Consider the following 15,490-nt stretch of genomic DNA (forward strand, 5'->3'; position numbering starts at 1 on the left):
AGTTTCACTTAGCCTGGGGTTTGAAAGACAAAATACGTATTTAGATAAGTGTAGGCGCGATATTTATTTTTCATCGAAGCATTTACTCATATTCACATTTTAACATTTTTGTATTTCGTAAACAGTTTGAGTAAGACTATTATATTACGGTTGAGTAAAGTGAATACATAAAATTAAGGAAATACGGTATTTGCAAAATGAATGTATGTCGATTATATGATTAAGTGTAGTTTATTTTATGCTATAAATGGTAAACCGCTTCTCTACACATATTTTAAAATTAAATGTATGTATTTGCTGCAACCTTACATATTAATATTGTATTTGCTCGTTTTTAACATATTTTTTACCAATAAATCTTATTTTATTTTTTTGTGTATGTTTCGCACACCCACCAAATTTTTATTTTTCCTGTTTTTTCTTGTTTATGTATAAAAGTTAAAATATGCATTTTTATCAATGTAAAAAATATCCAATTAATGGTTCATAAATCGCATGCGATTTCCTTTATTTACAGGAGAAACTAATACCAAAGTCAACATTTTTTTTTTCTGTATGGTTTTAAATTTTCTGTTGAATATACATACACACATATTTATGCAATAATGTACTTTTATGCAAACTTAATGACTTACTGCACGAGAATTCTATTTTTGCGTATATTCCAATTGAGTACGAGCGTACTTTAGTGAAAATTTACTTCAAAACAAAAGAGAAATGTAATTACCCTCATGTATTTTATATACTAACGTTTTTTTTTTTTCCCATATATTAAGAAAAATATTTTAATATTAATGGAGGCTTTTTATGTATAGTTTTTAAGTTTCATTTTTTCGATCGATGCTCGATCTATAATTATTAGGGTACCCCGATTTTACTTTTTTTACTGTTTTATTGTTTCTCTCAAAGTTTTAACAATTAATTAAGCTATTTTTGTTCAGCTTCAGCGGCTGCTGCTTTACCTCCTCCCTCTGCATTTTGTTTCTCTTCATCTGAGGAGTCTTCGTCATTTTTGGATAGGCTGGGAATATCATCATCTGAATCATCGTCTTCTAGACCCATATCATCGAATTTTTTATTCCATGATGAATTGAACATATCATTGAAAGGGGCGTCAGCGGGACCCTCTGCCATAGCAGAAACAACATGTGTTAAGTTTTGTTTTAAGTTAATGCATGTTATTGTTTAACTATACTTACCATCCTCATCATCAGACTCATTTTTCCATTTGGCGAAATTCGCCTTCAAAAAGTGCAATTTAATTTTATCATTGGTGAGGGATGGCCAGTAGGGACCCTTTTCTTTCTGTAATTTATTAATCAAAAAATAGTTTTTTTATAAGTATTTTACTTCAAACAATTATACAAAATCCCAAAATCGTTTATAAATGGAAATATAAATTATTTGTTGCACCGCTACAAACGGATATGTGAGCGCCCGACAATTAAAAAATTGATTTATTTTAAGGGTAAATAACAGAAAAAATTAACAGAAAGGTCAGTAAAAATGTTTCCCTATATATACATATAACGTCCATATTATGTTTCAATGTGTTGCCCCAGTTTTTCGAACTTTATATTTTATTGCCGGACGTTCATAATTGTGAATCACTTATCTGTCCACCGCTATTTGATGCTTATTGATAATATTGGTGCATACATAAGCATTTAGGAAACAATTTTGATCATTGTATCCAAATATATCAAATATCGCGGTATTCTTTTATTTCGGCCCAATGTGAAGGTTCTCTAAAGTTGTCTTTATATTTCTTAACAAATTAAACTTTTGATAACACTCTCATTTGAACGAAATAAAGAGAGAATATAATTGGCATTCTATTTCAACTATTTCAACCATGGTATATATATTACAAGGTAAAACCGGTGAGAGCCGAAATGACGTTTAAAAAATTTTAAAATTCTCACTGCTCTCACATTTTTATTTTTTTATTTTGGTGTTGTTTTCATAACAAAAATATAACAAACTGTAATATATTTGATAATTCTATACGACAGCATGACGACAGCAATACACGTCCAAAAATATCAAGAGGGGGTATCAAAAGACGCATTTTGGATCCAGGATAGCGAGTCCGAAAGCGGAGGGAAAACATTTTGGGTGTGTCAAGGGATATTTTCATGTGGTTGTTGTAATCTTGATGATTTTGTGGTGCCCACAAAAAAAAATGTGAAGATATGTAAGTGTTTTCCGCGGATATAGTTTTGGTCTCCAAACCGTGGTTGAACCCACCCAATGTAATTTTTTATAAGCGCGGCCAAAGGCCGCCAATGCAGACAGGTCTTCTGCGCAAAAATACTATGCACCCATTTCGGGGTAATTTTTCTGTTTTTCGTTAATATCTTTTGAACGATCTAAAATTTTTATTTTCCGCCTTCGGATTATTGTTGTCGAGGTCAATATGGGTCTATTGATACCTCTCTCCGTGTTTTTGACGCGTATTACCGGTGTCATGCTGTCGTATAGAATTACCCCATATATTTTTGCGTTCTAACAATTATGTTATGATATTTTATCCAAAACCGAATTTTTTATTGGTGGAAATAAACAGAAAATAAGAAATCTCAACGGTCAACCGCATTCCAGAATTTTCAATTCAAGAATTGTATTGTGATTTCTCGCAAAAGGAAGAATCAGGCCACGATCCTCTTCTGAGGAATTTCCTCCAACAAATTGTTTAGAAATGTATCAGCGTCTGCGCGACGAGAAGAAAAACCCGACTTATCGCCAAGGTGTACGGAAGAGATACATATCTACTAATAATAACAATTTGGTGTATATATTAAGGTCTAGCTTTCCATCCAATTCGAAGGCTACTTATCGTGTATTCTTTTTTCTACGACCATGTTTTGTGCCGACCCAAAAATGTATCTGCTAATTCGGACGAACTTTTGGTGCCAGGTAATGCCGAGGGACAATCAATACCATTTATACAAATTTTCTTAAATATTTTTGATGGATAGGCCAACACACTAGCTCTACACCACGGCGGCAGACTTTGATTGTTCAGCCGGTAAATGCAGCCTCCACGAACTATCATACTCCAACTGGACGATGATGTTTAGCTAAGCTGCAAAGAGCTACAGCGCTTTTTGCTGACGTGGGCAAGTTATGGGTTCGGTGAAGCAGGTGGGGGAAGACTTTGATCTTGTTGAGGCACCCATTATATTGGTAACTCATTTCTTTGTCATAGACATAAAAACCGATTTCAAAACCATTCGAAATATTTTTGCACTTATTTCATAAGCATTTTATTTTTTTGGTATTAAAAAAATGAAAATGTCAAACCAACATTTTTTTTTGTTTACTTTGGTTTGGCATTTCCACAGAGTTTAAGAGTGATTTTAAAATTTTTTTAAAAATCAAAAAACCATTATGGCCGCCAAGAAGAGTAAATGGTTTTACCTGGTAATATTTATACCAGGGATGCACCTTAACGTTAAGCTAATCGTTTATCAAAAAATGCCCACCGTTTCCGTTGAAACACTTCGAAATATTATCGATAAAGAAATTATCAAGATAAATTGTATCTCGTTTTTAATCGAAACGAAAAGCTTTCGTTAACGTTAAAAACGTTAACAAAAACGTGATACTTTATGTTTGAATTGTGCTGGCAATGCTATAACCATGGTGAAGCCGTAAGGTGGTAACAGCGAGCGGACATACACACAAACTCCATGTAATTTGTTTGTGTAATTCGTTGGTGGTAATGTCAAAAATACTCTGAGAAATGTTCGTACTGACAAAATTCATGAGAAAAGTTGCAATCAGCTTGGCTAATGCTTTCACCTTTAATGACTCCGCCATCAATCAGCTTTGCCAGCATTAATAATCAACATAAACGATTTGATTTCGTTTTGATATGGCAGAAAACGAAACAAAATCATTTCGTTAATTTGACGTTCTTAACGTTAATAAACGAAACGAAATGACTTTTTTCGTTTATTAACGTTAATTATCGTAACGATATGATATCGGTTCGTTGGTTAAGCATGCCTGATTTATACCATGATTTCAACAAATTATCGTAAGTCCCACGAAAAGGCGAATCATCTAGTATTATGTCATAATTTGTTCATGTTGTTGTAGCGATAAGGTTGCTCCCCCAAGGCTTTGGGGAGTGTTATCGATATGGTGGTCCTTTGCCGGATACAGGCCCGGTACCACAGCACCATTAAGGTGCTAGCCCGACCATCTCGGGAGCGATTTATGTGACCACATTAAACCTTCAGGTCATCCCCTCCCTCCCCCAAGTTCCATGAAGGGTTCCCCTGAAGGGTTGCGCTACACAGCCCCTTGAATCTGGTATTTTAGTCGCCTCTTACGACAGGCATACTAACCGATATATTCTGACCCCCTAACCTTATCGCTACAACAACATCAACAACAACAGCAACAACAATATCATAATTTTTTGAACAATAAAATTAATTTTTAAAATTTTTTATATAAATATACCTTATAAATAGTGAACTCCATGCATCTGCCAATATTCTTACTCGTTACTTTTTCTGGATCCACAGGATGTAAGAAATTAAGAGTAACCTCGTATTTTTTAGAAGCATCTAAAGCGTTAACCCCCTTGAAGGTAAAACTGTTTTCTGTTACCCTGAAAATTTTTATGAAATAAAAAATAATAATATTGTATAATAAGTTATATTATTTAAAACTCACTTATGCTCAATGTTAGTGCATTCTACATCAATTATGATATAGAGTAAATCGAATCGTTGAGCCCAAGAAACTGGTGGATAAATTGTTCTGTAAGAAAAGTAAAAGTATATATTTTCCTGAGATCAAAACTAAATTCTTAAATTAACACATCTAATATGGAAGTCAGGGGGGTTGTAAAAGCATGCTTGCGAAAGAATGTTATCTAAAAACGGTTAAATGTTATCGACTGAATCATCTACCGTAGGTTGAGATAAGACGCTTCGGGGACAACAGTTGTCTCCAATGACAGCATGGTTGAATGGATTGGATTAAATGAGAATATGAGTGACCGCAATCCCCAAAAACTTAAATTGCGATGTGGTGCTAGCAAACGGGTACCGAAAAAGGCAGGTTATGCCTTAATAGTCAATAATGATGAGATTCTTCGAGGACTGAATTTACTATCGAGTTGCTATCGCAATTGATAGTTTCTTCAACCCAATTGCCAACCTCCCTACCCGTGGCGAATATTGTTCATTTAGTAGGAGAGGATCTGGCGTCACATTAAATCACTGTTCGAGCTAGTAACTTAATGGTACTATTTTCAGGGGACAACAGATCAATATTCGACAGTGGACCATCACGTTTAATTAAGTCAAGAACCTTCGGCGAGTCGCCTTATCGTTATAAGACTGTTGTTGTGTTAATAGTGCTTGCCCATTCAAAGGGTGTGATCACCCACAAATTGTCATCAAAGTCCTCTAAAGGAATCTAGCAGCTTCAACAGGGGTAAGCCAGGTTGGTGTTTGAGGCGTAAGTTCCAAATAACAATTGAGAATATGGCTGGTTTCATTTGGGGAAACATCGCATACAGGACATACAGTACGTATGTCGGTGTTGATATTGGATAAGTAAGAGTTTAGTTAACCTGTTACAGTATCCAGAACGAAGTTGGGCCAGGGTGACTCGTGTGACCCTTGGTAGTTGCGGGTTTCACCGGACGCATCCTGGCAAACCTATTCTGCGCGGATTTGGACTAAGGCCTTCCCATGCTCGTCTACATCAAACGGCTGTGTTGCCAGGTGCCGCATTTCTTCATAGTGCTTATAGGGATGTTGTTTGCTAGGGTTCCTGTTCAGCATTTCGTTGTGCTCTCGCTCGGAGACATCTCGGTGCAATTCTTAGTGCAGTATTTTGTCATGCCTACAGCCTTTTCCGATATGTGTTTTAAGACCAGGCGACCAAACTGTCGAGCGGCCGGCCAATTGCTTTGTACGTGGTTAGCATTTATTTTTATCTTATTCCAAGTGTAGCCGGTAAGCGACGAGTATTTTTGCAACTTTGTACTTTAGATGCAATTTCTGTGGCTGACAATCTATAACGTAACACCGTAGACGTGAACGTCAATTATTAGCGTCATCTGTTTCCTTCATGTCGTAATCAGAGTGGCAGTGGATTTGGTCGGTAACAATGTCAGGTCGCGTGAGGTATATAAACTAGAAGGACTGGGAAGATAGCTCTTTATTCTAGCAACTAGTTCGTCTATTTGAGGGCAATCGTGGGGAATGGAGGTTTGATATGTAGAAATTATACCGAGGCGCGGATGGGACTTGGTACCCCACTTTTAATTCTCCTAGGCTTAGAGGTTTCGTTCCTAAATTGAACCAACGCTTGCCAACCATTACAAATCGTAGACAGCAAACGAAAATAAAATCCACAAAATCAAGTTTTTCATATGTGAATACAGGGGTGCCCCAAGGATCTCTTCTGGGAGCAATTCTGTTTATAATTTACATAAATGATATAGAAAAAGTGATATCAAAATCCAAATTGGTAATGTATGCAGACGATACATTGGTATATACAGAAGCAGAAACAGTGGAAGAATGTAAACGAAAGTTAGAATGTGATATAGATGAAATTATGAAATGGCTTAAAATGAATAGGCTCAAATTAAATGAACAGAAAACAAAAGTAATGGTGATAAATACAAATAGCGAAATAAATTTAGAGATAAATAATACTAGTATTGAGCAAGTAACCAATATGAAATACTTAGGTGTAATAATAGACAATGAGCTCAAATTTAACAATCACGTGGACTATTTGTGTAAAAAGGCTGCAAAAAAGATTTACTTCTTTAGAAGAATACGAAATAAATTAGACACTTTAACAGCAATAAAAATATACAATACAATCATAAAGCCACATTTTGAATACTGTTCCACAATTCTGTACACATCTTGTAACCAATCACAAATAGGAAGGATACAGAAATTACAAAACAAATGTATGAGATCAATAATAAAATGCCACAAATACACCCCAATAAGTCACATGCTTGAAACATTGAAATGGCTAAATATTGAGCAAAAACTGATGCTCAATACACTAATAATGATTTTTAAAATTAAACAGAACAGGGCGCCGATGTATTTAACAAGTTGCATTCAGTATGTTAGAGATACACACCAATATGCTGTGCGGAATGCGAATGACTTTCGACTAGGATTACAGCGGACTACTGCAGCCCAAAACACATTATTATATAAGGGCCTTAACATATTTAACTCGTTACCTGATTATATCAAACGAGAGAATAATATTATGAATTTTAAACGGCTATGTATAGATCTTATTCGAGGCTAAAATACTTTTTATTACTTTTTACTTTTTATTACTTAATATATATATATATCATACACGTCTGTGAATTGAAAATGAATTTGTGATATTTAAAATTTATTGTGAAATCAAAAAATATGTAAACATATTAATAATAAATATCAATCTATCTATCTATCTACCATTCAGATAATTTATAGTCCACCTTTGTAGAAAAGGGGAAGGGATGAGTCTACTATGTCTTGGAATATAGTTCCGTGGTTGACTATGTCAAAATCTTCACCGACAGGTTTTAAACATGCGTTGCTAGTAGCAAAAAGGACAGAAATAAGTTTGTACTTTTCGCGAAATTCATTTGTAATGTCCTATTTGCGGGGTAGTTTTAAAATTTAAATTGCTTCTACACGTTTTCATGAGGTACATATTCTTGTTTGTTTTAAGGGATTGTATTAATTCAACTATTCATCCTCTTTCAAACAATCACAATATATCGTTAGCTTAATGTGAAAATGTGCTAAGTCACTTTTTTTGAAAATTGTATTTTAATGCAGTTTTAAAACTGAATCCAAAATACATCGCTCGCAAAAAAAAAATATTTAAATTTTTTATTTTTACGTGCTGTGGACAATGATGTGTAAATGTGCTAAGTCGTCAGCTGTTAAAAAAAATGTGCTAAGTCAACCTGTAAATGAATGGAAGCAACTTAAAACTTCAAACAAACAAACAAACAATGATTGATGAACCAGCACCGCCTAGGGGCTTAAGGAGCCATCTCCGTAAGCATTTTGAGGAAATACGGCACCTGAGAACCCAGCCGTATGAAGTGAAAAAACACAAGCAGGTCCTTGGTGAACTCCATAAACAGGCGTCGGACCTTTATGCCGGGAATTGCCCGGTGAATCCAGTACTTAACGAAAATTATCCAAAACTTGCGGAAGAGGAACGCATACTCCCCAGGGAAACGCGTGTCACTCTTGCTCAACTTCGTTCTGGATTCTGTAACAGGTTAAACTCTTACCTATCCAGAATCAACCCTGACATACAAAATGTATGCCCCGCTTGCAATGTGTCCCCACATGACACCAACCATCTCTTCAATTGTAATGTGGAACCAACGCCTCTAACACCCCTTTCCTTATGGTCCACCCCTGTTGAAACGGCAAGTTTCCTTGGACTCCCGTTATAGGATATTGATGACAATTTGTGATCGGTCGCGGCTATTAGGTGGGGCGAGCATTGCTACAACAACAACAACAACAACAAGTAAACCTGTCAATAATATCAATCTGAATCTTTCTTTTCTTTGAGCGCGCATTTTATTTATTTATTTAATTCATTCAGTCTAAAAGTACATACTTTGTTGTTGTTGTATTAACGATAAAGACACTCCCCGAAGGCTTTGGGGAGTGTTACCGACGTTGATGGCCCTTTGCCGGATATAGATCCGGTACGTGCCGGTAAAAAAGCACTATTAAGGTACTACTAGCTCGACCATCTCGGGAACGATTTATATGACCACATTAAACATTCTAGGCCATCCCGCCCTCCCCACCCCCTAGTTCTATGAGGAACTTGGGGTCGCCAGAGCCTCGGCTGTCAATGAAACAGGAATCGCCACGGTTAGGTGAGTTGACAATTGGGTTGGAAAAGTTATATATTGTGCTGACAACCACTTGAAATTGGTTTTACCCAATTGAGACATGCCTTTGGTGTATGATAAATGCTTTGCGCTGACTATAATCTACTTCAATTCTTACAGACTAGTTAAAAATAGAAAACAATTCAAGTTTAAACTTATATAACCTGTTATTAAAATTAATAACACTACTGGATCGATTTGCTAGATGTATAGTCCTAGTTATAGGTTCATTAATAGCATAATTCGTTTTATGAGTTATTTCGATAAATAATCTATTGTGCCGAAGATCACGCAGTGGAATATATGGAACGAACAAAGTAGATAAATCAGAGCAATTTATCCTCAAGTTTATTACATTATAGGCAAGCATGAGTGAGATTAAAGTTCTTCTGTCATGCAAAGCCTGAAGACCAAGCAATTTGTGACTGCTGGTATATGATGGGAGGCCGTCTGGCCAGTGAAGCATACAGTGAAGCATACGTAAAGCAATTTTGTAAAAATCTTTGGAACTTTCTCAATTTTACAGGAGTTAGATTCATAGAAAGGATTCCATATTATTGAGCAATATTCAAGAGCACTTCTGGCCAAGGATATATAAAGTGCCTTCAACGTCATAGTGTCCTTAAAGTCACTGGTGTGACGTCTGCTGAACCCAACCATTGCAACAAATTTTGAAACAGCGAAGTCAATGGTCCTAGAAAAAGAGAGTTTGGAGTTAAAAATTACAACCAAGTCTTTACTCTCTTGGCAACGATTAAGAGATTTAGCATTTAGTTTGTAGATAAAGTATGTGGCAGTTGTCTTTATAGAATAAGACACAACAAAGCATTTGTTTGAATTTAAAAATAAGTTATTATCTGCGCACCATCCGACAAGAGTCCAGATCAGAACCGTTAGAAATAAAATAAAAAAAAAAAATGTAAAGCGCAATAACCTCCGAATAAATTTTAGGCCGAGCTTCTCTTCCAATTTGCGTCGTGCTCTTTTTTTTAATTTTTCCTACAAATTGGCGAGACGGGATCTACTTGTTTTATGCCGACTCCGAACGGCATCTGCGAGGGAGATGAGTTTTCACTGAGAGCTTTTCATGGCAGAAATACACTCGGAGTGCTTGCCAAACACCGCCGAGGGGCGACTTCGCTTAGACAAATTTTCTTCTAATTGAAAAACATTATTTCTAAAATTTTGATGTTGCTTTGCCCGGGGTGTGAACCCAGGGCAATCGGTGTGGTAGGCGGAGCACGCTACCATCACACCACGGTGGACGCCAATAATTTGAAATGGTTGACAAATAAATAGTATTTTTTGTGAAATATATAGTTTTAGTGTTATATTTCAATCATTAAAGGTGAGGAGTGATGGGGAAACATATTGAGTAAAAAGTGCTAAGTCTGGAGAAAAAATTTGTTTTGAGTGAGGAAATTGTGCTAAGTCATAAAATAGCTGCTGGGTTAGCATATATGATTTTTATTTATCTTTTTCAGAGCTTCTACACTCGAAAGTATTGCAACTAAGGTATCCTCATTCACAGTTTTGAAAAAAAAGGTTAATTCAAAAATTATTCAGTTTTTTTCGTCTCGCGTAAAATTCGTAAAAAGTGACTTAGCACATTTTCACATTAAGCTAACGATATATTAATATATCTTTCCTTAAAATGTGTAGAAGGTAATTTTCTAATACCCGCCAATCAGGTACATTACAAATAAATATCTTATTATTTCTATTTCTTTTCGTAGTAGTAATCCGAAACGCCGACGGCTATGCGGTTTCATACATCTCGAGATCTATGCCCTATATATTGGAACGGAAGTCAACTTCTAATTATACAGATTGACAGAGTGTTAACAAACGATACGATACATTTCCGTTCCCACGACTATATCATACACGTTCCCATAGCCACTGCGACACTTATAATCTTTAGAAATTTTAAATCTTTCATCATTCCCAAAAAATGACTTCAATATTGAATAGTACTCCTGTCCTTAAAATATTATTTGGGTAAAACTTATCGTGCTCAAAGTTCATTAATCTGAACTTTTGAACGAAAAATTTAAAAAACATGCATATTTTATTTACGCCGGGTAGCAACTACACAATGACTTGTAGTCAGGGCCACAAATGGTAATTTATTGTTATAAATCTACCCCACCCTAAATGCTTCACACTATATATATTTAACTGCTCTGTAGATTATTATTATTATCCCACTGATTTAAGCATTTCGATTTGAATCGCTTAGGTCAATAATCCCACAATTTAGTTCGAGAAAATGCTCTACTCACCATAACCTAAAAAAAATTATTGGTAAATTTGCAGAAATCATTGTTGCGAATATATCTCTGCCGCGAACATTTAAAAGGTTTCAATATATTTGTGCATTGTAAAATTGTAACAATTTAGTTGATAGGCGTAATATACATAAAATGAACACCACTAAAGATAAATCAGAAGAATAAGTCAACAAAGTTTCAGGCGCCGAGATCATTGCTTCTTCTATTGTTCTTTGTACTAACAAATCACACGCCCGTTGTCGGTGCATGCTTTTCAGCGAACGCTATACCTGCCGCAGCTTAATTTCTTTTCAATCAACTTTTGCACTTACCCTGCTGATTCAGTCATCTTTTTAAAAGCAATAATGAAATGATTATGCGTTTAACGCTATTTGTAAATGAAATATACACAAATTTTTGTTTCAATCCAATTGCAATTGTTGGAAAAACGTCGCGTTCAATTGTTCGCACCTACAAAAAAGACGCAGAAGAAAAATCATTTTGCTTCTTCTTGATAAATGATCATTGTGAATTCGCAATGTAAGAGCCTTCCGCGATTTACAACGAGATTGACTGAATTTTGTGTATGTTAGTGCAGTTGTTGTTGTTGTTGTTGTAGCGATTAGGTTACTCCCCGAAGGCTTTGGGGAGTGTTATCGATGTGATGGTCCTTTGTCGGATACAGATCCGATACGCTCCGTTAACACAGCACCATTAAGGTGCTGGCCCGACCATCTCGGGAACGATTTATATGGCCACATTGAACCTTCAGGCCATCCCTCCCTCCCCACCCCCAAGTTCCTTGAGGAGCTTGGGGTCGCCAGAGCCTCGCCTGTTAGTGAAACGGGATTCACCGCTCGAAGGTGAGGTTGACAATTGGGTTGGAGAAGCTATATATTGCGCTACACAACCCCTTAAATCCCGAGTGCAGTCGGGTGGCTTCGTGACACACGTATTTGTTGTCGGCTACACGTTGATGAAAATCAAAAATTTTTGATTTTTTCATTTGACGCTAGCTTATTTGATAGTCGCGGGGTGTGATTGACAAAACGCAGTGTTGTATTTAGTTTGTGTCGACATTCAAAATGAACAAGTGCGCGGAAGAACAGCAATTCATATTAAAATTTATTGAAAATTATCAATGTTTAGCAGCTTTATGGAATGTAAAGCTTTTATTATTATTTAATAAAATTTTTATAAATTTTTTTTATTATTTAATAAAACTGCTGTAGTTGCAAGTAAAAAAAGTCATCATCCGATGACGCCATATTCACGTCCGAACGCTACTGTTTCTCAATGCAAATGTTGATTGATGGCTTTTAATTCACAATAATGCTTGCCTTCATCGAACGCGCTTCGTAATACCGAATGAAAATTCGTTCGATCAGCTCTTTCGACCACAGTCGAAAATCGAATTTGTCTCATAATAGGGGCCACTGTTGCTTCCAAAAAATAGAATTAGGTTTAATCTGACTATAGCCAAAGAGGATAAATATAATAAGATGCCGAGATGTGCCTAAATGTCTTCTATACATTTCGTGGGGTATTTGTGTTTATTTTTTCAACTTTATTTAATTATCTAAATAATTCTCTTTCCAAAAATAACATTTGCATAAGGTGCCTACACGGCATGGATAAATGCGAGACATTTAAAAATGTCCCTCACAGAAAACATTAGACATCATTTTTTTTATTTCCAGCGAGTTACTCGCCACTCGTAGCAGATTGGTGGCTCTTATTTATTTATCCTCTTTGCTATAACAGCTTTCGTGATTGATTGTCTTGCTGCTCTGTCGCGCCGAAAATAACCACGCTCATAAGAACATGTCCCCCTATTGCAAGTGTCGATTGCAGTAGATATTCGACCGCTGAGCGATAATCGATTATCTTTATAATGTATACAAATTATGTTATATACACCGAAAAGTTGAAAAAAATAGCAAAATATGTCTTGTACAAGATAACTGTTTATAATGGTCCAAAGATTTGGCGATCGACACTCGCAATAGGGGAGTGTGTCAAAATAATATGACAGATGTGGCGGCTACACCGCCGTCGTGAATGTAATCAGCCCTATAGAGTTAAGCGCATCTATATGAAACAAGTACCCTACCCTCGGTACTGCGGAAAATTTAATCTTGGAGATATTATTTAGTTTGTTTTGGTCCTTTTCCTCGCGGTTCAAAGATACATTTTTTAATTGGCGCTTAACCGTTTAGGAGATGCTGGTCGTTGCGTAACAAGTCACTCCAGCTAACCTTGTTTCGCGATAACTGACGCCAACAGGGGGCACCAAGAGATCAAAGTCTTCCCCCACCTGCTTCTCCGAACCCAGTGGAGATCTTCCCACAACTTGCCCACGTCAGCAAAAAACGCTGTAGCTCTTGGCAGCTTAGCTAAACATCATCGTCCAGTTGGAGTATGATAGTTCGTGCAGGCTGCATTTACCGGCTGAACGGTCAAAGTCTGCCGGCGTGGTGTAGAGCTAGTGTGTTGGCCTATCCATCAAAAATATTTAAGAAAATTTGTATAAATGGTATTGATTGTCCCTCGGCATTACCTTGGCACCAAAAGTTCGTCCGAGTTAGCAGATAAATTTTTGGGTCCGCACAAAACATGTATTTAGGTGAGACAGTTCGTAGAAAAACGAATACGCGATAAGTAGCCTTCGAATTGGATGGAAAGCTAGACCTTAATCTCCTCAGATATATACACCAAATTGTTATTATTAGTAGATATGTATCTCTTCCGTACACCTTGGCGGTAAGTCGGGCTTTTCTTCTCGTCGCGCAGACGCTGATACATTTCTAAACAATTTGTTGAAGAAAATTCCTCAGAAGAGGATCGTGGCCTGATTCTTCCTTTTGCGAGAAATCACAATACAATTCTTGAATTGAAAATTCTGGAATGAGGTTGGCCGTTGAGATTTCTTATTTTCTGTTTATTTCCACCAATAAAAAATTCGGTTTTGGATAAAATATCATAACATAATTGTTAGAACGTAAAAATATATGGTAATTCTATACGACAGCATGACACCGGTAATACGCGTCGAAAAACACTGAGAGAGGTGTCAAAGACCCATATTGACCTCGACAACAATAATCCGAAGGCGGAAAATAAACATTTTAGATCGTTCAAAAGATATTAACGAAAAGCAGAAAAATTACCCCGAAGTGCTCCGAAACCGAGGGTGGGATGCATAGTATTTTTGCGCAGAACACCTTTCTGCATTGGCGGCCTTTGGCCGCGCTTATAAAAAATTATACTGGGTGGTTTCAACCACGGTTTGGAGACCAAAACTATATCCGCGAAAAACACTTATGTTCACAATTTTTTTTTGTGGGCACCACAAAATCATCAAAATTACAACAAACACATAAAAATATTCAAAATTCCTTTTGCAAATATCCCTTGACATACTCAAAATTTGTTCCCATTGCTTTCGGATTCGCGATCCTGGATCCAAAATGCGTCTTTTGATACCCCTCTTGATATTTTTGGACGTGTATTAAGAGTGTAATGCTGTCGTAAAGAATTACCAAATATATTACAGTTTGTTATATTTTTGTTATGAAAACAACACCAAAATAAAAATGTGAGAGCAGTGAGAATTTTAAAATTTTTTTAAACGTCATTTCGGCTCTCACTGGTTTCACCTTGTAATATTTATACCATGTACCCTACAAGACGGAGGTAACTAGTTCACCCACACATTCAAAGCTTTTTTCGAATCCACTAACACATCGACGTTTCATGCTGTCATCGAAATGACAGTTCATTAATTATTCCGGAAAACATTGAAACGGAGAAAAAATATAATTGTTGAAATGTTAATAAAACCATGATGGAATTATTATTATTACATTATGAATAAAACTCTTACAAGCTCTCGCTTAACCTGGTGTGTAAAAAGTAAAAATTCTTGTGCTTTTAGTTGTGACATTTGACGGAAAATAAAAATGTTGTTGCAGAGAACATCTTTTTGCGTTGACGCCCTTCACCCAAAATAATATTAAGGGTAACCTTTTACAAGACGGTGCACCACCTAATTTAAAAATTATCAAAATTATGTTTTGACAGAAATAAAAATTTATATTTTCGGATATTTCGGATTCTAAAAACGGAGCTCGAGGCGCGTCTTTTCATTCCACGTTTGATAATTTTTGATATAAATTAGGTGGTGCACCGTCTTTTAAATCGTTACCATATTAAGTTGTATAGAATCGACGGGATGGCCTAGAAGGTTTCATGTCATACTAAATGGCTCCTGATATGGTCG

General features: G+C 36.1%; 1 protein-coding gene across 1 annotated transcript; it reads right to left on the reverse strand.

The window, feature by feature from the left end:
* Positions 1–39: 39 nt before the first annotated feature.
* p23 lies at positions 40–11,703 on the reverse strand. Its single transcript, XM_067758907.1, has 5 exons — positions 11,541–11,703; positions 4,693–4,779; positions 4,477–4,627; positions 1,200–1,305; positions 40–1,127 (listed from the first exon to the last, which is right to left on the reverse strand). The coding sequence occupies exons 1-5, from the start codon at positions 11,555–11,557 to the stop codon at positions 928–930; spliced, it is 561 nt and encodes a 186-aa protein (XP_067615008.1). The 5' UTR covers positions 11,558–11,703; the 3' UTR covers positions 40–927.
* Positions 11,704–15,490: the final 3,787 nt, after the last annotated feature.

Source organism: Eurosta solidaginis, chromosome 1 (assembly GCF_040869045.1).
Source record: "Eurosta solidaginis isolate ZX-2024a chromosome 1, ASM4086904v1, whole genome shotgun sequence".
Classification (NCBI taxonomy): Eukaryota; Metazoa; Arthropoda; class Insecta; order Diptera; family Tephritidae; genus Eurosta; species Eurosta solidaginis.